The sequence below is a fragment of the Ascaphus truei genome, chromosome 3, assembly GCF_040206685.1.
Source record: "Ascaphus truei isolate aAscTru1 chromosome 3, aAscTru1.hap1, whole genome shotgun sequence".
Lineage (NCBI taxonomy): Eukaryota > Metazoa > Chordata > Amphibia > Anura > Ascaphidae > Ascaphus > Ascaphus truei.
The window spans coordinates 143,912,136-143,935,177 of record NC_134485.1 but is presented as its reverse complement, the minus strand read 5'-3'; the positions used below and the strand labels follow the sequence as shown (position 1 = coordinate 143,935,177).

Here is a 23,042-nt window from a genome sequence, read left to right as displayed (position 1 = left end):
TTGGCACATTTTTTGCAATTATTTTTACTTTAATTAGTCATAGTCCATGATGTTATTGAATTACAAGTCACTCCAAGTGAGTGAGTTTTGAAAGGCCTCATCCTACATCAATATGTTGCAGACTACTCTAGCAAATGGTTTATATAATAAGAACATGGTAGGTAAATAAGAGAATATTGGGAAATGCTTGTCTAGCAAGGAAAGATCAGAGTTGGCATTAGGACAGACCAATTATCACAGAATAAGCTACACAAAAATAGATGTTAATTCAAGTGATCCGTCAACCTAAAATAACATGCACAATTTCCTACCTAAAATAACATGCACAATTTCCTGTTTTTTTTTTAAGCCGACTCAGAATTCCTACATTGTGTCCTCTCCCTGAATCTCTGACCTCATGCTTTGCTAAAATATTGTGTTCCTCTTAATTGCGCTTGCTATCCAGTCTGGCTCTGAAATTCTAGGTGGAGCAACAATGCTGCAGGAAATACTTTTCTGCAGTAGGCTATTTATTACCAAATAGACTGGTTCCCTTCTTGTACTTCACGATGCATACACCCCAATATGCACGTAGCTTAACAGTTTTAGGAGTCTATGTTTCAAGGTAAATGGGGTGCAAAATATGTGGACTATATGTATCAAAGAAAAAAGTTGAATTAAAATCAAAAGGATTTTTTCTTTGACGCATATAGTGTTGTTATTTGGCCCCAGAATTGCTACACTTTTGCCTTGATACATAAACCCCATAGCTGTATTGAAGTCATAACTGCCATTTTCGTGAATGTTGACAATCGGTGTAAAAAAAATGCACACTTACAAACAAAGATAGAAAGGAGAGAGAGAGAGAGAGAGATTATGTAGGTGCATACATTGGCATTGTGTTGGTGCATATGGACCTTCATCATGGCTAAGGGGAAAATTAAGTGGAGGGAGTCATTCAATCAGTTATATTTCCTTTATATTCTCTACTACACACTCTGCCACTAGGCCTAGCATAAGTGATATTATTCAATAAGGTACAACTCTGTGCTAAATGTATAATACATCTTGCATACCTAAACATTAGTCTATCAAGAAAAATAAAGAGTAAGAAGTAGAATGCATCCACAACTGAGATATTCTATTAGCCAGGATCAACATTTCAAGTCATACGGCAAATTTATGACAAAAATATTACATTATAGAATCTTTCTGAATTATGTTGCTATAATATGTATTACACAATGCGAAGAACAAGTCAAACAGCATCTTAAAATCAAATGAGTTGCCGATTTCATATTTTATTAATGGTTTTTCAGTTATGGACTGTGGTGCATCAGGTTGGACTAGGTTGATAGCTATAGATATACACTATTAACTAAATACAGCATGTATTAGAGGAAAGCGAATAATCAATGATAAAGACTCGAGGGTTTATTCACTAAAATCTCCAAACTAGGTCAAAAGAAGTGCATAATAAACACCGTCTATTTAAAAAAAAATGAATTTATTGTCTCCTGATTGAACTACTGCAATCTTCTCCTTACTGGCCTCCCTGGCTTGCCGCTCTCTACCCTTCAATCTATTCAAAATGCTACCAGTACAACCTCACTGAAAAAGAACGCTGTGACGTTCGAAACGCGTTGGATGGGTCTCTTGTCACATTAAAGTGCCCTTTTAATCATTTTTTCGTTTTGGATCCTTCCTGCTCCGTTTTTGCTGGTGCGCTTTTTGGTCTCCCTTTTCCTGTAATTGGCTCATTGCACTGCTGTAGGAATCTTAACTGAAATAATTAAACAAATTACAGAACTACCAGGAGCATTGTTTTAATAACAAAACAAAATACTGCTTTTAATCTTGGATTTAAAAAAAAATAATATGTATTCTCAACCTGGCCATTATTTTCGGCCATTTCACTTGAGTTGCACATTGATTGTCTTTGGGTTATAAATGAGCCCTACAGTATATAATTACCCATTAAATGTAGATGAAGAAACGGCGTTAGTGCTTCCTGCAATTTTTTTTGATGACATTACTCATTTGATTTGTGATAAAAGTTAAATTTACCAGAATGGCCATCATTTGTAATCTTGAAAAATTGAGGAACATTGTATCCAATGAATTCAAACGGCTTTAACTGAGCATCATACTTTGTTTTCTTAGTAACAATGTTAATCGGTGATTGTTGTAACATGCCACATTGGTTGTAATGGTCTTTCCATTTCTTGGGTCCTGTGCATCAAAAATAAACAGAACAAAAAAGCTCAGAAACATGAATTAGATTAGGAAAATATAGTAGTTCCACTCAGTTGGTTTCTGAAATGTGTGAGTTCATGGTTATCCTACTCAGACAATGATTATTAGTTAGTTAATGATAAAGTAAGTCTAGCAATTAATTAAACCAATCAGTACAAAATGTAATGTCTCATTGTAAAACAATGAGATATGAAACTGAGTTAAAGCAGCAATCACAGCAAGACGTTAAATTATTTTGTCTACGTAATTGGAACCAGGGGGTTATCCAGCGATTAATCCCTATTATTTTCAGCTCCCAGTTCCCGAGATGAATAACGTTTTCCATGCCAGTGCACTTCCTGGCAAAAACAACATGGTCTCTGTTGTAAACCAATATAAAACAAACAATGACGTTGCAGCTTCCTATTAGCCTGTGGGTCCAAAAAGATTTGGGGGCCAAAGTAGTACAGCCGGAGGGAGCACTGGCATACTGTAGATATCTGGGGATGGGTAGTCAGTTTGCATTTTTTTTTACCAAAATTGATTCCCCGGTGAACCAGCTGGCAAAACATTTAAGGACTAAAAGTTTATCTGACATCATACATTCCCACCGCCTTTTTGCTGATTCACCAATGTACCACAGCTCAGTCACAATTCGCAAGTGATTCTCCCTTCAAGCATGACCCATATTTAAGGCTCTTGGAGGAAGGTGGCATCAGTAATTAAAATGCTTGGTAAATTTTGACTATGTTCTGATTCAGTTCAGACAGATTATCTGCCTTTTTTTTTTTTTTAACACATTAAACTCATGAGAGCTTGCACATCTTTAGTTCCCAGAGCTGAAAAAAAACTCAAAACTTGATTCCAATTATGTAAAAAAAAATCATTGGTACCAGGCAGTATTGCTGCTTTAATATTTTTATACAAACACATAATTATAATTGTGGATTTATTTGTAACAAATGGTTTTCTTTACAGTTTTATTTCCCTAATTACAAAATGTTCTACTGTAAGTTAATTTTACTTCATTATTTGGATATTATCTGACCACTTCAAAACAAATCTGCCTTTTCCTTTTTCAGAAGAAATATAAATGATTATGTCATGCTATTTGTATTATTTCTGGGGATCAGAACAATAAAGTATTACTGTATACTGTCAAGAGTGCTTTGCTACTGTATATAATATATTAACAACACTGTATTCTGTAAGAGTGCTTTGTTTTTCTTAGCTTTCTCACTCACCTTTAATTCATATACTAATGATTACCATTTTGCAATTTATAAATAACGGCTGCTTTTATCAACCCTGATACAGTATTCCCACAACAGTAACTAGTTTTGTTTTACCATGACAACTTGAAGGACACTCTTCTTGAGATTCATAGCACCACGATGCTGTAAGAAAAAAAAGACAGTCTGTTAAACATAGCTCTGAATCAAAGTATTCTTCAAATAGTAGCTGGGGTTGGTGCCTTGATGCACAGTAAACTTTAATTACTCCTACTCTTCTTTGTGTTTATGTCAAATACTAATTACATTTGACAGAGAGGGAAAAAAAAAACAGTACTCAATGCAGAAATTAGTACATATATTAAAATATGTGCCTCAAGAACTCCTTTTTAATTCTAATATATATATATATATATATATATATATATATGTTCTTCAGTATTCGGTGATACCTTTTTTATTGGACTAAAAAGTTATGTCATACAGTAGGACAAGCTTTTGAGAGTTATCCTCTCTTCTTCAGGTCAAACAATACTGATATACAAAGGGTTCAATGGCTAAAACAGTGTGGAGAGAGGAAAAAACAAAAAAGAAAACAAACAACAACAGATATTTACTGTAGATAAGGTAAGGTGTTAAGTGTTTGAAGCAAGGGGCCAGTGTCAAAGAAAGGTCGGGAGGGGGAGGGACACTGGGGGAGAGAGAACGTGTGGATAAGAATAGAGGCAAGCAGGATAATTACAAGCAATTTTGATAGGGTGTGAGAAAACCCATGTCCGCATTAAGTCCTTTGGTTTTGGTGTCAAAGAGTCTTATCATTCTGAGTTCAAATGTTTTCCGTTCTTGGGTGCTTTTAAATATTCCATTGATTCATTGATATGATTCAGTGCAACAAATGTGAACAAGGTTGCTACATTGGGGAAACCAGCCAAAAACTACAAGCAAGAATGAATATGCACAGACACTCTATACTCCATCACGAAGAAGGAAGATACTACTCACCTGTGGGACATCACTTCTCACAACCAGATCATTCCATAAATGATCTAAAAATCAAAATCCTCAATGGAATGTTTAAAAGCACCCACAGCCAGCCCTCCAAACCGGAACTCCCGAAGTCTCACTGACGTCACATCCGCCCTGCTGGAACGCAGGAGTGAGACGCACGCCGAGAAGAGGGAAGGAAAAACTGCACCAAGATATCGGAGGCGAGATGCATTGCGTATCTAAATGCTTTTAAATAGCATACATCATGTGAGTGTAATGTTATATTTTTAACCACTTGAATACAGTTTTTAAACAGATCGCGCTATGTTGGCTTTTCTGTGTTTAACCATTTAAGGAATATATTCCCACACCGAGGTTCCAGCCAGCTTATCATCACTGCAGACATATACCCAAAGATACCTTTACGTACACAGTATCATCCTCACACTTGTGAGTATAAATAACAGCAGACTTAAAGAAGAATACGTATTTATTTGTCACAATACTGCACCATCAGTTTTATTTTTTATATCTCCACATGTTTGCGCTTCCCTTTGATCACCACGTCGCCATGGAGTTTTGACCTACCTTTCTGCCCGTGACATCTACATACTGAGCGGTGACGTATTTTTCACTCTGTTACCTTTACAACTTGTGTACCCACAACATGTAACCATTGTATTAACTATATGGTATAATAATTTTTTATGTGGTCACAAGATCTCAGTGTAGGTTGATTGTCACGCAGGTGTGCTTAGACAAAGCCACCTGTGTCCTGTGCATGTCTTGTTTTGGATCTTAATTTCGACCCTTGCCTCCAGGTCCACATTGTCTAGGTAGTGTCGAGCCCCCCTCATCTTTTAACTTTATCCCCTGTTTTATTCACCGTAATAAATTTCTTTTGTTACACTTCCATCTATGTCCGTGTGCTATTTAAAGGTTGCTTTTCCTCTGTTGTTTTCATATATATATATATATATCTAATCAAAAAATAAATAGATGATACCGTTCTGTGGCTAACGAAATGCTTTTATTTGTGCGAGCTTTCGAGATACACTGATCTCTTCTTCCGGCGATGTTACAATGATTCATTCAAGAGATCAGTGTATCTCGAAAGCTCGCACAAATAAAAGCATTTTGTTAGCCACAGAACGGTATCATCTATTTATTTTTTGATTATTGAAGCTCGGCTAACACGGTACCGATACCTCTATATATATCTATATATATCTATATATATCTATATATACTGAGTTAAGTTATGATGAGTAAAAAAAGTGACAAAAACCCTCCACAGCAAAGCATATAGCAAATGTAAATATAATGTATGCTCATTTGCATATCTTACGGCAGGTCTGCAACCCCGCCTTTCACCATTATCACCCAGCACACAGTACTTCCACTGCAGCAAGGGATTCTGGGAAATGACATGCAAATGAGCACACAGTGCCACTTTTTGCTTCAAAGACCATTTTATACATGGTTCCCTATAGGCTTAAGCTTGCTTCATGTTCACAGCTTTGAACACTGCCAGGGTTAAGATTCATAGCCAGAAAACCCACCCACAGACAGCTTTTTTTTATTTATTTTTTTTTTTATATTAACAACCAGTAAGTATCCCTTTACAAAAGGTAACACAACAAAAAACCATCACTACACATTTCTTATATTGCCAAGACAAAAAACCAACACAACGGCAAAAAAAAATTTCCATTTCATACTAAGTAACTTTCAAAAGGAAACACAAAAACAACCACCTGAAACATTACATTTTATACTTTCTGTATTTCCCTGTCTTTAAGGATTCTTTCTACTTGCTCTAACATACCCCGTGCCTTTGTATTGCTCTGTGCGATGCCCTTTATAAATTCATAAAATTGCTCTAATGTAGCGAAACTAAGTCCTTCCCTATACTTCCTCATATGATCTGTTTCCACTGCTCTTACTCTCTGTCCCTGACACCCTTTACTTTCCCTATTCTCTCCACTTCCACTCTCACTCCTACTTTCCCCCATTACCTAATGTTCAGATGCTTTCACCTCCCCTCCTGAGTCCTCCTTTTTCTTTGGTTCTTTCTTACCAACAACTGTCCTCTTCCCTACTTCTCCTTCACTCTCACTTCTGCTTACTTTCTTCCTCTTTTCTGTATCTATCTCAACCACTTTCCCCTTACTATCTCCCGCTGAATTTGCTTCTTTTGCCTGTGCAATCCCTTTTTGGCCTGCCTTTTCTTCACTTTCATTCCCACGTACTCCACTTACATTTCTCTGTTTTTTAGTTCCCTCCACATTTATCTGACTTTGTGAGGACGAGCTATTGCTCTCACTTATCTCCTTCTCCCTCACCTCTCCCCTAGCCTCTTTTATTTTAACCCACTGCACATGCTCCTTTTTTAGTTCTTCATCTTGCTCTTTTGTCAGCTGTTTTCTTTGGTACATCATTTTTTCTAATCTTTCTATTATCTGTTCCTCACTACTCCCCCCATGCTGCTTCCAAAAAATACCAACCCAAAATAGAACATCTCCCACTGCGTCCTCAAAATGTTCCATCTTCTCTTTTAGGGTTACTTTCCATGATACTTTTACAACTTTACCCTCTACACCTTCCTCTCTACGCTCCACTTTACTCTGGCTATCCTTATCTTGCTTTGTTTCTATCCCTTGCAGATTTTTACGCTTTTGAGCTTTTTTCCCTCCTATTTACATTTCCTCCTCCAAAACATCTTGGGGACCTTCCCTCCCCCTCTGTGCATCTTGAAACTCCATACTTTCCGCCCAGCTAGGTTCCACCACACTCAATGACCGTATTTCCCCCTCCCCCGCATCTTTCTGATGGACTGCTCCCGTCTCCTCCCCTCCCCCCACCTCCTGTTTCTGGGCCAAGGAGTCCAGGAAGAGATCTTCCTCTTTTTTCTCCAAGATATCGCTTATAGAACCCGCCAAAGTTTCTTCAATTTCTTCTCCTAAAGTTTCTCCTTGTGGAAACTCAGGGGTTTCCTCCACTTCTGAGATCCCCCCCTCCTGTAAGTCCATCCTTCCCTCTTCCGTCTGTCCCTTCCCATAGATCAGTCCAACAAACTCTGCGGTATCTACAGGCTCACTACCCCTTGCCGCTTGGGCGTAAGATTTTCTTTTTGTGCACTGCCGTGCAAAATGTCCACGTTCCCCACACAAGTCGCACTTTTTTGGGACTCGACAAGCCATTGCTGTGTGTCCTTCTTGTCCACAATTGCGGCATACAGTCCCAACTTTGTCACACTCCTCCTTGGTATGTCCATATTTGTGACAATTCCTGCAATAAACAAGCTGGCCAGGGTAGTTTATGAAGCCCCTTTCCCCACCAATGGCAAAACTTGCAGGCGGTTGCATTACTCCTCCTCCTCGTTCTGGGTCAGGCTTAAAACGCACCCAAAAACGCAGTTTTCCGTTAAAAAAGCCATAAGCGTTTCTTAACATTTCTCCTCCCTTTACCAGAGAACAATATCTCCTCAGGAAACACACATTGTCTTCCTTCTGTATAAAAGGGTTATACATATGTACAATAAGCGGCTTGTCCTCCAGCATAAAGCTCGGGGCCACGCTGATTCCCAACAGCCTTGGATCCTCTTTCCTCTCACGGCACATTTCATAGATGTTCCAGCAATCCGCATCTGTATTCAGGGTCAGGTCATAAATGCCCTGCCTGGGGAAGTCTTGGAGGCAGTACACCTTCGTCTCGTCCAGCTCCAGCATCTCTCCAAGGACTTTCTCCACCACATGTTGCAGTCTCACGCGGTCTCTCTCGGCTTCCTCGACCAGGAACCGGACTGTATTCCTCATCCCACCGAAAGCAATCGTCCGCCTTGAATAAGCTCAGGTGCGGCACCCTAATTGCAGCAGGTGGGATAAGCCCTTTCGGGCGATCCCACCAGGCAAAGGCGCCGGCCCCTCACTTCCGCATCTACTCGCTCAGAACCGCTCGCTCAGGATCACTCCTCTCAGCTCGAGATGGCGTGCCCCCCCAAAAGCAGTAGGAGTCTTTAGTCCCCGAAGTGACGATGACTCAAGGCCAAGGGGACACAGTCTCAGCTACACAGCTGTTTCGACCTTAATGGGTCTCATCAGTGTGGGGTTGGTTAACTGGCTATGCAATGAAGCGAAAGGATGGGGTTTACCATACTGAGTTAAGTTATGGTGAGTAAAAAAAGTGACAAAAACCCTCCACAGCAAAGCATATAGCAAATGTAAATATACTGTATGCTCATTTGCATGTCTTAGGCAGGTCTGCAACCCCGCCTTTCACCATTATCACCCAGCACTTCCACTGCAGCAAGGGATTCTGGGAAATGACATGCAAATGAGCGCACAGTGCCACTTTTTGCTTCAAAAACCATTTTATACATGGTTCCCTATAGGCTTAATTTTGCTGCATGTTCACAGCTTTGAGCACAGCCAGGGTTAAGACGCAGAGCCAGAAAACCCACCCACAGACCGCTGTTTCGACCTTAATGGGTCTCATCAGTGTGGGGTTGGTTAACTGGCTCATTTGCATGTCATTTCCCAGAATCCCTTGCTGCAGTATATATATATACCACTGGCAAATGGTTTACACCCATGACATCAATAACTTGATACAAGAATGCTATTAAATATGTGCTCAAATGTATTTCCTACAGCCAAAAGTTACTAAATAGATAATGGTACAAAACCTCACAGAGGTATCAGTCACACATGTACAGTACATTGGAACATGTGGATTCTTGTCCTTGCATCAAGTGTATGACATAAACGTAAGGAAAATTCATCTGTAATGATGGGGTCCATGTGGAAAAACAAGCAATCTGATAGTTTTATTTTTCTCACATAACCCCATTACATATTTTACGGGCACAAAGTCATATAAAATGCCACCACTTGCGTGATAATGGCTAGATAGAAGACACACCAGGATGGCTTCTGATAAGATGAATGAAGAGGAAAGAATTTAAGAAAAAAGCACATTCAAGAGTATACTTCAAGCAAAAAAGGAAAAAAGTTTTCAATCAACATTGAGATTGCATCCAATGTCCGTGAATTACAAATTGTATTGTATGTCTTTATTTATATAGCGCCATTAATGTACATAGCGCTTCACAGTAGTAATACAGTACACGTGGTAATCAAATAAATAACAGATAATATAAATAACAGATCATGGGAATAAGTGCTTCAGACATATAATAACATTAAGGAAGAGGAGTCCCTGCTCTGAGGAGCTTACAGTCTAATTGATTAACCATCTGGCCCATTTACACAAAGTTTGCACTATTTAAAAAAAATCTTTTTCTGTCTTCTGGTTGGGCTTTGAAGAAGCAAAGCTGTTTTTTGGTTGAGATTTTAATTTAATTTTAATGCACTTTTGTTTAAATCCTTTTTTTTAGGTTGATATTGTCCATTTTGGATTTGTTCCTGCAATTCCACACTTTGAAGACCCAACAGGACCTCTTTGGTATGAGGTAGGTGGGTTTTTTTTCTTCCATTTATCCTTTCAGTGCCAACATGTTTTAGGCTCTCAATGAGAGTATATTGTCTCCATATATTTCCATTTGTGCATTTTGTTTCATATTCTCCCTCCTTCCTGGTCATTTTGTTTCCCTCCTCTCCTTTTCTTGCTATTGAGTGAAGTGGGATCAAGGCCTGGTGCAGCATATGATTCACTGCATTGAGACTTGGTGGAATGAAAGGCCTTGCTGTCTCCAATACTGATTATTGTGATAATCGATACATAAATGTTGTAACTATGCATCATTTACAAAAAGTCAACTGAACGTCAATAGGATATCTGCTACTTGGCTTTACATTTAACCTGATGCAGAAGGGATATAAAATGGAAGCCATAATCGTGATTGGTTTATCAGAAGGAATAGGGTACACATTAAGAATACATTCATATAATGAATACCATGGCCATGGCTTCCAACTCCGCTTTTAACTCTTTAATAAAACATGCATTGTGTCTCTGGTTTTCTACGTTGTGCAATTCATGCATTGTTAATATTTTATAAGAAAACTCCCAAGATATGCAAATACACTTTCTTTACTCATGTTGTCACATGCAGTGGTAACCTATAAGACCAATAAAGTATGGCTATTTTCTACTTTGTGTGTATCAAAGTGCATCGGACCATGCTATCATAGTAGAAAACTAAAATCACAGTTTGGTATTTTGTGTACATAGATACTGTATAACACATTGTAACTCTATTGTTGTCAGAGACGCCTACAATTCATTGCTTTTATGCGTTAACACCTTTGGAAACAAAGAGCTCGTGCAGTGCATACAAAGATGGCATTGAGGAGTTAAGGTAGGGAAACAGTTTAATACACAATGTAAAAAAAAACATAATGGTTCAGTTACATTCAATGGAAGGAATCTGTTTCACTTGGGTTATAGTTAATAAATCTTAGAAATTGCTTTTAGGTATGTTCAGTAGTCTGTAGTAGAGTTTTTTTTTTTTCATTTAAGAAAATGCATTCCAATGTGGCTACTTTAACAGCCAATCTGAATATTTTACCAAGTGTGACCTTGTAACTGGTCTACTGCATCCACATTTACTTGTTTTAGTCTACCTCTCTACCAAAGGAGTTGAAGAAATTATTCCTCCCAGTGATCCCAAAAGAAACCGGAGCTGTTGGCAATGTTGTTTGCCAGTGAGCCTTGAATGGAAGGAATATCCCACTTTATAACTAGAAGTGTTCTGGTTTTGGTCCTAAATCATTTTGGGATTTGGGCTTTGGTTTTCTCCAAAGCAAATTGTTTGGGGTTCACATATTGTATATTCATTATATAATTCATTGTATATTCATTATATCATAGAATTACAATAAAGTACATATTTGCATTACCACAAAGCAGGAATGGTCAATTAATTTAAAATGCAAGAATAAGAGACAAGACATTGGTCCATAATTTGGATTTCCTTTCTAAATAATTCCTGGATTTTGATCTTTGGCTGTTTCACCGGCTTCAAATGCATTACAACTGAACCCTTTTATTTTCCAGATGAGTACCTAACCTTTGCTACCACCACTTTTATGTCTGGCAAATTATAAATGAACTCCATAACTAAGCTCTCAAGAAATCATAATACATTTTATAATCACAGCGAATGTATTTGAGAATGCGTGTAATAATCTATCTGTTCTCTTTCAATCTTATTAATTAGTTATAATGAGCTATGTTACTCTTTGATAGACCAAGAAGAGCGTTCATTATTGATATAATGATGTATACAGGGCATTCATAACCGTATGTAGAAAACACCTGAACACATTTTTACATATAGAAAAACTTGTGTAGGTCCATTAAAAGATATCAGTACAAATAGCTGTACCCCTTCAAAGTCAATATGCTTACTAGAACTCTACCAGAAATGTCATGTGACCTTGATACATGATGTTACTGTGTATCTCTGTTTTGTGTTCCAAAAAAGTAACGGATTAGAATACTGTCACATATAATTTGTATCTTAGTTATATGTCCCCTTAATTGAGCAGCATCCTGAGTAAGGTGATGTGACAGCTGCAAGCAACTCAACCTTTATGTTTGAAAATAATCAATACATGTCAGATAATGTTTAATGGTTTCACCTAAATTGGAAGACAATGAATTCTTCCCAATACTTCTGGGAATAGCTGTTTGAATCTGATTATACAACAGACGACAGAGAAGCCCAATGCTACATCCAACATGACAGAAATACACAGTAAAATACTTATATATTCTCTTAAAATAGGGTCATTTAGTTTAACCCTTTGGCCAAAGCGTTGTAAGCTTGCGAGCCACGTCAAGGCAGACACCTGTTCGCAAGTCCTAACACTACCAGATAAAATACTAATATACCTCTATTAGAATTAAAATTCTCATTTACCTCTATTAGGAGGGAGAAAGACCACAGTGGGTCTATATCCAGCAGAATGAGGAACTTGCAAACTAGGGAAGTGGGGAGGGGCGGGCTTAAAACCTGGGAAGGAGGAGCCACTAACCTCCATCAGCTGGAACAGCTGAGAATGGGTTAACAAAACACAGAACCCCAGCAAGCTCTTTTTGGAAACCCCTGAGCCCCCACAATATATATATATATATATATATATATATATGTATATGTGTCAAAATGGAGTGCTATTGAGCGTGGCATATGTATACAACAAACGACAGAGAAGCCCAATGCTACATCCAACATGACAGAAATATATATACTTTGTGGGGGCTCAGGGGTTTCCAAAAATAGCTTGCTGGGGTTCTGTGTTTTGTGTTCCAAATAGAGGTAAATGAGAATATATTAATATTTTATCTGGTAGTGTTAGGACTTGCGAACAGGTGTCTGCCTTGACGTGGCTCGCAAGCTTACAACGCTTTGGCCAAAGGGTTAAACTAAATGACCCTATTTTAAGAGAATATATAAGTATTTTATTGTGTATTTCTGTCATGTTGGATGTAGCATTGGGCTTCTCTGTTGTCTGTTGTATACATATGCCACGCTCAATAGCACTCCATTTTGACACATATACATATATATATATTTTGTGGGGGCTCAGCGGTTTCCAAAAAGAGATTGCTGGGGTTCTGTGTAATTGAATCTGATTATAGCAAGACTTCAGCAACAAGATAGTGAAATAAGTTGCTTTAGGGTTTTTTTTCTTTACTCTATACCAAACATTTAAAAATAGGATTCACAGAAGTTAGTTATAAAGAAAGATTTTATTGTTTAGAGAAAGAAAACAAAAACTGTCATGGCTGAGGAACACTAAATGCATGTTTTAGAGGTTGGGTGCTTTGAAAGAGTACTGGTTGTTGCTGTTGAAACTAATAATAAGTATCTTATTTTAGAAGTGTAATGGTACAAATGTAGGCAGGTCTCTGAATACCACTATATTTTCTAAGAATTAAATTACAATTCAATAATTCTGTAAAGTTTAGAACATTTTAAAAATGTTAGCTAACTATCTGTTACTATGAAAGTTGAATAAAAATGAGTCCAAAAATTTCCGTTGCAACGATGCAATTCCCCCTACTTGTATTCTTATACCCCCACCAAAAAAGTTGCGGAATCTCGCCCCCAAGGTTTGGTACTTTTATATTTTTGGAAACAAAAATAGACTAAAAGATCTAATGTAGTTAGATATGTGCGTATTGAGATATTCTTTCAGAACCCCTAAAACTTGTAACGTATACTGTATTTATTTGCCTTCAGACCCATTTTTTCCTATACCTGTAACTTTAACTTTACATGGATGCTTACAGATAGAGAACATCAGAATACTACATAAGAAATACGAAAACATTATAAACACCATACAAAATATAGCAATCCACTTTGTTGGTCTTGGTATACTAACTCAATTATTATAGAAAATAAACAAATTAGTTAACACTTTTAAGTGAAAGAAGAGTTAATTTTTCAGAATAACATTCCAGAGTAATAGGAGAGGAGTGAATCCAACATTCTCCAATCTGGGATCTTTGTCAAAAACCATGGACTATATTTACTAAGTGGTGCTATTGCTTGATAGAAGACAGCTAATGCGACCAAAATTTCAATAGCCAATAAACAACCACTATTTTAAAGCTCCACACATGTGCCAGAAGTGTTAACTTTTACTACGCACTACTACAGATGCAGCAACAAGTATCCGAACACTTGCCTTTGAAATTCTGGGGCAATCTCTGAGTAATGCTGCAACATTTCTGTGACATTTCTGCAAACAGACTAATGGCCCATCGGATTAACACAGCGGGGGTCCCTGGCAGTCTCATTCCGTTTGAAGGGGACTGCCAGGGACCCCCGCTGTGTTAATCTGATGGGCCATTAGTCTGTCTGCAGAAATGTCACAGAAATGTTGCAGCATTACTGGAGTATTGCCACAGATTTTCAAAGGCAAGTGTTCGGATACTCGTGGCTGTATCAGTATACCATAAGTTACTTTATAGCCCATTCACCTTAAACTTCTATTTAAATGTTTTGTCCCCGTTAGAAGGCCAATAAGTTTATGTAGTTATTAATTAAATTGCAATTGTTCCGATCAGAGAACTATTGCATGGAAACTCCCACTGAAGTCAATGAGAGTTACCTTGTGATAATGCCCAAATCTGCACTATTGCAGTAATTTCCTTAGAAGGTGTGGAGTACCTGTAACGCGTAGCTCACCACCACCGAGGCGCGACCGCGGGGCTGAGGTAGGGATTGGTATAGTACGTCGACCACAACCGCAAGGGCGCGTCTAGCGTGTAGGGTAGTCTTGCAGGCCAGATCAGGGTAATAGAAGACAGCGTAAATGTGATACTAGCCAGGTCTAGGAGTGTAGAGTAGCGGATCGTTGGGGTACGTAGCCGGAGTCGGGATCGGAGAGAGCAGAGTAGTCGTAGAGCCAAAGCCAGAGTCAGTGTAGGAGAGAACAGCGTAGTCGTAATCCTATGCCAGGGTCAGTGCAGGAGAGAGTAGACTCGTTGTATCCAATCCAGGGTCAGGGCAGGAGAAAATCATAAGGTACAAGTTCCAGGCAAGGTCAGGCAGCAAGATAAGGCAGATGGGCTCAAGGAGGTGAGGTTCAGCGTCACACAAACAGGAGTTATGCTCGGCAGGGTAAGGGAGTGTAGAGAGTATATTTAAAGGACCTCACACCAATGGGAGGCAACCAGGAAGTGGGGCTGCTGTCCTTGATAGGCTGCTGGATTGTGCAGGTGCGTCCTATTGCACAGCCAATTGCGACCGCATCTGAGTGTGCGCGCGCAACCCACGTATCACGCAGGCGACCCGGTCGTGCGTCGTCATCGTGTGCCATGACACCCGCGCCAGTATGGGGGCGGAGACTAGAGGCGGGGCCCACGGGAACAGAGGAGGAGTGCGGAGCACAGCCGCGCCGTGTAGTCCTGACGTCGGGGCGGGCACGAGGGGCAGAACTGCAGACCGATGGGGAGACCATGCGCCGTGCATCAAGGCCAGAGAAAAGGGAGCGTGCCCTTCGCCCAGAGACAGAAGAGGCTGACGGGACCCGCGCAGTACCCGCGCGTCGGGCGTAAGTACCAACATTAGGTTGCCTCTCTTGGGTGCCACGGGGATCAGATGGGTGAGTAAGGGTTAAAGGGACAGAAGCACCAGAACGGCGAATCCTCACAGTACCATTGTGTATATCACCAGTGGTACCCTACATTAGACATGACACTAACAATACTTTACTTTGGTCCTAGATACTACATGATCTCTAATTCCACAGGGCTGCTCCTTTAATAACTCCTTATAAAGGAGATTTATGTCTCAATGTATCTTTACTGGAAAAATAGATACATAAATAAAATATATATAAAGTAAGTGTCTTAACAATTTTGCCTGGTCACAAACAATTCTAATACATGGGATCATCTTTGCTTGTATTTCTTTGCACAGGTGAGGATTTTGCTGGGTAGGTTTGATGCATCCAAATCTGTCATAATGTATTTAATAATCTCCACATACCCGACTGTACCTCTCGCACACATTCAGAACTTGCCTTTAGAAGCTGTTTATTTCAAAAGTTAAAAGCAGATAAATTAACTTTTCATTGAACACATGGCTTTAACTAAACAAAAGACATATATATATATATATATATATATATATATATATATATATATATATATACTTGTAGGGGAAGTCTTTTCTTTGAAAGCTACAGTAAGTTTTAATTAATCTGTGTCACTTCCTAAGTATTAAAACAATATCGTCTTTGCCTTCAGCCCTCAGCTATCAAACAATACAGATGCTCTACTTTGTGAGCGTGGACGTGATTTGTTTGAGTTTACAAAAAGCAACAGGAAGAGGCTTACCAGTTTCCAACTTCTTATAGTCCAGAAGATGTTATTATAATAGAGTATTTACAAAACAGTTAAACTTGAAACACTATACATCTTGGCAAATAGTCAATCATTTTGTTACTGAAGAGGAGCCTAGTTTCTTGCTAAAGTAGCACACCTTAACCGTGAAAGCAAATGCTGTTCTACAGCCTAATTCAGTCCGTATTCCTTCTTTAGAATTCTTTTTACACAAAACGGTGTAAGAACAGTTGTAGCTTGAGATAAGTGAATATATGAATTCATTATGACGGGCCATCGTTTAAATTTGTATCTAAAAATGCAGAGCGCAATCAATAGAAGGGTTTTTGTGACTTTAAGAACAAAGGTGTAGTGTAATATATAATAAAGTAGACAAAAAAATCACTTATTAAGAGGTTTTTACAAAGTGTTTCTAGTCCCTCGGGGATGGGAGAAATGATAAGGAAGTCGCAGTATAAATTGAATGAAATCACAAACCAATCAAGAAGGATTTATGAAGGTCGTGCCAAACTAACCTTATTAGTTTATTTGAGGAGGTAAGTAGGAATAAAGACCAGGGTAATGTAGTTGATGGGGTCTACTTAGATTTTGCAAAGGCTTTTGATACTGTGCCACACAAGGTTGGTGTATAAAATTAAGCAAATTGGACTTGGTAAAAATATTTGCACCTGAATTGAAAACTGTTTGAAAGAGAGACAACAGAGAGTTGTCATAAATGGAACCTTTTCATGTTGGGCTAAAGTCGTGAGTGGAGTACCTCAGGGATCGGTACTGGGACCCCTGCTTTTTAATTTATTTAGTAATGACCTTGAGGTTTGCATAGAGAGCAAAGTCTCCATCTTTGCTGATGACACTAACTTGTGTAAGGTAGTAAAATCAGAGCAGGGTGTAGTTTCTCTCCAGAAGGACTTGTATAGACTGGAAACTTGGGTAGATAAATGACAGATGAGTTTAATACAAATAAATGTAAAGTTATGCACTTGGGAAACTTGAATAAATAGGCGACTTACAAATTAAATGGGGCAAAATTATGTGAGTCCATGATGGAGAAGGATTTAAGAGTACTTGTAGACAGCAATAGTGCCCAATATCATGCAGTACTGTAGATGCAAAGGCAAATAAGATCTTATCTTTCATTAAATATGAAATGGATGGAAGGGAAGAAAGCATAATTATGCCCCTCTATAAAAGCATTAGTAAGACCACACGTTGAATATGGAGTACAGTTTTGGGCACCACTCCATAAAAAATACATTATGGAACTACTGTAGAAAAAGGGCAAATCAGAGCCACCAAATTAATAAAGGGCATGGGAAAATCTAACTTATGAGGAAAAGCTAGCTAATTTAGATTTGTATACATTAGAAAAGAGGTGTGTAAGAGGGGATATGATAACTGTATACAAATATATTCGGGGACAATACAAAGAGCTTTCAAAATAACTATTTATCCCGAGGGCAATACAAACGACACGGGTCATCCTTTAAATTTTGGGGAAAGAAGATTTGATCAGTATCAAAGGAAAGAGTTCTTTACAGTAATAGCAGTTACCCATGGAGACTGATGGCTGATACAATAGATATGTTCAAAAAAAGGTTGGACATCTTTTTAGAAAGGAAAGGTATACACTCAGGGATATACCAAATAAGTAAATATGGGAAGAATGTTGATCCAGGGATTATTCCGATTGCCAATTCGTGGAGTCAGGAAGGAATTTATTTTTCCCCTTATGAGATTTCATTGGATGATATGACATTGGGGGGGGGGGGGGGGTTGTTTGCCTTCCTCTGGATCAATAAGTAAATATAGATATAGGATAATGTATCTGGTTTCTAAATCCAAGGAGAAATTTGATCGCCAATATTTGGAGTCAGGGAGGAATTTATTTTCCCCCTAATGAGACATCATTGGATGATATTTCAGTGGTATTTTTTGTTTGCCTTCCTCTGGATCAAAATACTGTAAATATAAATATAGAAAAAAGTATCTACAGTATATTTAGCTTAGCTGGAATTTGATGGATACACTGTATGTCTTTTTTCAACCTTATCTTTTATGTAACTATGTAACTGCCAGCTAAGAGGGAGAAGGTCTGGTGACAGATTTTTGATTTATGCAAGTGTTCTTATACTGTACACTGTGGCTGTCCAGCTCAGAAGGAGTCTTAATCTGTATGGTTGTTTTGTCCTTAGAATACAGTACAGGCATACCCCGCTTTAAGGACACTCACTTTAAGTACACTCGCGAGTAAGTAAATATCGCCCAATAGGCAAACAGCAGCTCGCGCATGCGCCTGTCAGCACGTCCGGAACAGCAATATCATCTCCCTACCTGTACCGAAGCTGTGCGCAAGTGGGGAGACTATAGAGCCTGCTACAAATGCGTTATTTACACCAGTTATGCATGTATATGATGATTGCAATACAGTACATGCATCGATAAGTGGGGAAAGGGTAGTGCTTCACTTTAAGTATATTTTCACTTTACATACATGCTCCGGTCCCATTGCGTACGTTAATGCGGGGTATGCCTGTATACACAATCAAGTGGCAAAATCCCATAATTTTCATTCATGATTTTAACATTTTTGCCCTTTAAAATCAAATTAATCTAGCAGTACAACTCAGTACAACCATATGGTTTTTTAAAGAAAGTCATGAAAAAAAAGTACTTACAATTGTAGTACACTCATTTCAACATGGTAAGTTAATACTTAATCTTATTTAAAGCTGAAGTCAAGAGGACAGCAAAAGTAGAAAAAGGATATCCGAAGTAACTGTGCAGATGATCCGACAATCAGCACAACGAACCCAGATAGAAAAAGGCTTTATTGGTTGCACACATAGGAACAGGACCATGTCCTCCCTCTGCACGTTTAACGCCATAGGAGCACTTCATATAGGAGTCATAGACGAAGTGCCCTTGCGGCGTGAAACACGTAGACGGAGGACATGGTAAAACCTCTTCCTATGTGTGCAACAAATAAAGCCTTTTTCTATCCTGGGTCATCTGTGCTGATTGCCGGTTCATCTGCAGTTGGTTTGGATATCTTTTCTCTACTTTTGCTGTTATCTTTGTGATCCAGGATGCATGCCTGGAGAGAGCATTACAGGGGAGCATTTGGAAGTACAGAGCCGCCCGCACATGATCACAAGGACCGCGGGATTGATGCAGTTACTTGGGACTTTTCGCCCGAAGCCTGAATAGGATCAGAGGACTAGCTATAGAGGTAAGGTTTACCTGAATATAACTCTGAGTCCCGAACACTGAGCTTGACGGCAGATTCCCCACACTTCTCTTCTCCAACAGACAGCAAACCACATTACATATTAACACAACGCTGTGCATAAGCAACCTACCAGAGCGCAAGACAGCATCAATATTACTGTGAAGTCAAGAGTAGTATTGAAATCAAGAGCCAGACATTTGTAATTTGTGATTTGTGTTTTTTCCATCCTGATGAAGGTATATGCCTACACCAAAACATTGATGCTTGAATAAAGAAAATTATATTTTAAACATTATTTGCCTATTCAGGTAGCTCCGATATGATGTCAAAATTGCTTGGAAATGGCTTTTTAACGAGTGTTAGCACTCTTGCTCTGACAAGCCATGCGGTAGCTCAAAAATGGCAGAAACTCGCATTTTTGGGCAGTAAGTACTGCCAGGTAACCTCGATATGCGCATCGCAGCTTAAACACACTTAATTTGTTTCCGCCACCTAAAGGGTGGCGAGATTGGATTCACGATGAGCATATGAAGGAGTATAATTTATTTTTACTACATAGGATTGAAGCCAGTGGAGCTGCATACGGGAGCTGACCCATATTGATTTCAGTTCCAGAGACCCCTGCTTCAATTGTATGTAATAAAAATAAAATTACAGTCCAGCTTCATTACCTTAGTGGCTAAACGATAAGGTTGTGAAGGGGTTAAATAGCAGTACCTGGTTTGTTGGTGGTAGAGAGTTGGGTGACTCTTCAAGTTGCCCCAGGGTGGGTGTGTTGGCTCCTGGGAAGGTTGTGGGAGGGGTTAACCTTCATTACCTTTGTGGTTATGACTGCTAAGATAATGAAGGGGTTTGCTCCTGATGCTACACACCTGGGAGGCCTTACCACCCACTCCGGGCCAAATACTACCTTCATAGTTTCCCAAGGGTGGATGTTAGGCCTACCGAAAGAGGTTAACCCCTCCCTTACCTTAGTGGATGCAACCACTAAGGTAATGAAGGGAATAAAATCTCCCGCGAGGCCAAACCACCCACCATGGGGCAACTACCCCCTTCTCCCACCCCGTCTACCACCAACACCACACACAGGAATGGACAAAAGTCCAATTAGACAAATATGGCTAATAGTGCTGTTGCCCATTCAAATATACAATACAGTGCAATAAAATGCAATATAAATTACAGTACTATTTAAAAAAAAAAAAAAAACACTAGCAACTTAATCCATTGGTTGTCACTGTGGTTATCTATGCCTTCAATGGGGGCATAGATAGCCACAAAGACAACCAATTGGCAACCTACTACCCACCCCCTCTACCACTCTCCCCCACACCACCACCACACATAGTAATGGGCAGAAGCCCTATTAGCCATATCTGGCTAATAGCACTTTTGCCTATTCAAAATCAGTCAATAGCTAGCCACCCTATAGTAAATACAAGTTGTACTTACCCCTGCCAGGATGAAGGCCACCCGCATCCTCCTTCCAAGGCACCAACATTTACATTAAAACACTAGCTAGTAGCAATTACACTATCTTCTGGTCAATAACTCTTTAATTACCTTAGCAGATTGTAACAGCTATGGTAACTAAGGGGTTAAACCCTTACGCTACCCACATGGGAGCCCTAACCACCCTCCCTGGGATAACTGCCATCATCCCCCACCCCTTCTTCCCCATCACTACACATACAAATGGGCAAAAGCCCTAGTAGCCAAATATGGGTAATAGTGCTTTTGCCATTTGTGTAGCCAAAAATAGAAATGTCACAATAATAAATAATATACATTGCTATAAAATAAAAATATACACTAAGCAATAAATCCATTGATTGTCACTTTGGTTCAAGTAACGGCAGATCGTGGACTTCTGCGCATCATGCTGTACTTCAATCTGAGGATTATTGCTTCTTGAGTCAAAAGTTGTTGGTTTTGCAGTTGGATGAGGAGGATGAGCCTTCATCCTGGGAAAGGTAAAAAACACTTTGACTATATCAGTGTTTCCCAACTGCAGCCCTCATGGAACCCCAACAGGTCAGGTCTTAAGGATATCCCTGCTCCAGCACAGGTGGCTCAGTCAAAAAGACTGAGTTGCTGATTGACTCACCTGTGCTAGTGCAGGGATATCCTTAAGACCTGACCTGTTGGGGTTCCCTTAAGACTGCAGTTGGGAAACGCTGAACTATATGGTGGATATTGATTGCCAATGTGATTATCTGTGCCCCCGTTGAGGGTATAGGTAACCACAGTGGCAATCAATGCATTTCTTGGATACTGTTGATTTTAATTGTATTTTAATGTGTATATTATTTAAATGTGTTTTATTTTAGAGTGCCCATTGCTTGAAAATGTGACTATATATGCCCCTGTTGAGGACATGGATAACCACAGTGACAATCAATGCATTTCTTAGCTAGTGTTTGTTTTTAATATATTTTTATGTGTATTTTATATAATTGTGTTATTTTTTTGTAGGCATCACAAATAGGTAAAATCTCTATTAGCCATATTTAGCTACTAGCACTTTTGCCAATGTATGTGTGTGGTGATGGGGTAGAGGGGATGGGAGATAGAGGTTGTTGCCCTGTGGATGGTGGTTAGGTCTCCAGGGTGGGCATCAGGAGGGGTTAAGCCCTTAACTACCATAGTAATTACTACTTGCTAAGGTAATTAAAGTGTTACTATCCAGTAGCTAGTGTTTTAATGTAAATGTTGGTGCCACGGAATGGGAGGACGAGGAAGAAGATGAGGATGGCCTTCATACTGGCAGGGGTAACTAAGTACACTGTGTTTATTTACAACAGGGGGGCTGGATTTAGATTTTTTTTTGAATGAGTAAATGCTCTATTAGCCAAATATGGCTAATGAGCCTTTTGCCCATTACTGTGTGTGGTGGGGGGGGGGGGGGAGGAAGGGTTGGGGAAAATTCAAACTTGTGCAGTATGTAATTTTGTACCAAATGGTATTTAACAAGCGATATATCTTACTAAATACCGTTTTTTCACACATTTCATACCGTTCGGTAGGAACATGTAAACACGTTCAAAGTTGCAGGGATAAAATCGAAGTTACAGTACCTGAATAGGCCCTTAAGACTGATGTGCTATATCACATCCTCAAGTGTTTACAGTATGCAGAAACTACTTTGATTGAGCACTCAGCAACTTGACAGGGAGCTACATGTTTTCGTCATAAACACAGTAAGAGTATCTTTGCAGCAGGATTCATCCTACTGCATCCAGAAGCAGTCATTTGTGCAATGACATTGAGTGGCATATACCTTGACATGCAAGGGTAAGATGAAGAGACAATTGAAGAGGGTCTAAGCTAATGGACACTCTTCCAGGGAGCTTGCTGAGAGAGACGCTACCTGAAGTGCTAAATCCCAAGCCCTGGATTTGTGAGTGCATCATTTGTTTTATTTGAAATATTAAAGGTTTCTGCACCATAGAAGTGGCCATGTGAGCTTTTCTATCACCTTACAGTGTCATATATGTATAAGATAATCTGCTGTACAATTACATTCTTAACTACTGGCTTCTGCTTTTGCTGGA

At 39.2% G+C, this 23,042-nt stretch overlaps 1 protein-coding gene across 1 annotated transcript in view; it reads right to left on the bottom strand.

Annotated features, from left to right (window-relative positions):
- Positions 1–23,042, bottom strand: part of CA4 (carbonic anhydrase 4) — a 60,092-nt gene that overhangs the window by 26,097 nt on the left and 10,953 nt on the right. Inside the window, exons 2-3 of the mRNA XM_075589606.1 lie at positions 3,564–3,611; positions 2,047–2,211 (exon numbers count right to left, since the gene is read on the bottom strand). Coding sequence (XP_075445721.1) covers positions 2,047–2,211; positions 3,564–3,611 — 213 coding nt within the window. The remainder of the gene's footprint in view (positions 1–2,046; positions 2,212–3,563; positions 3,612–23,042) is intronic.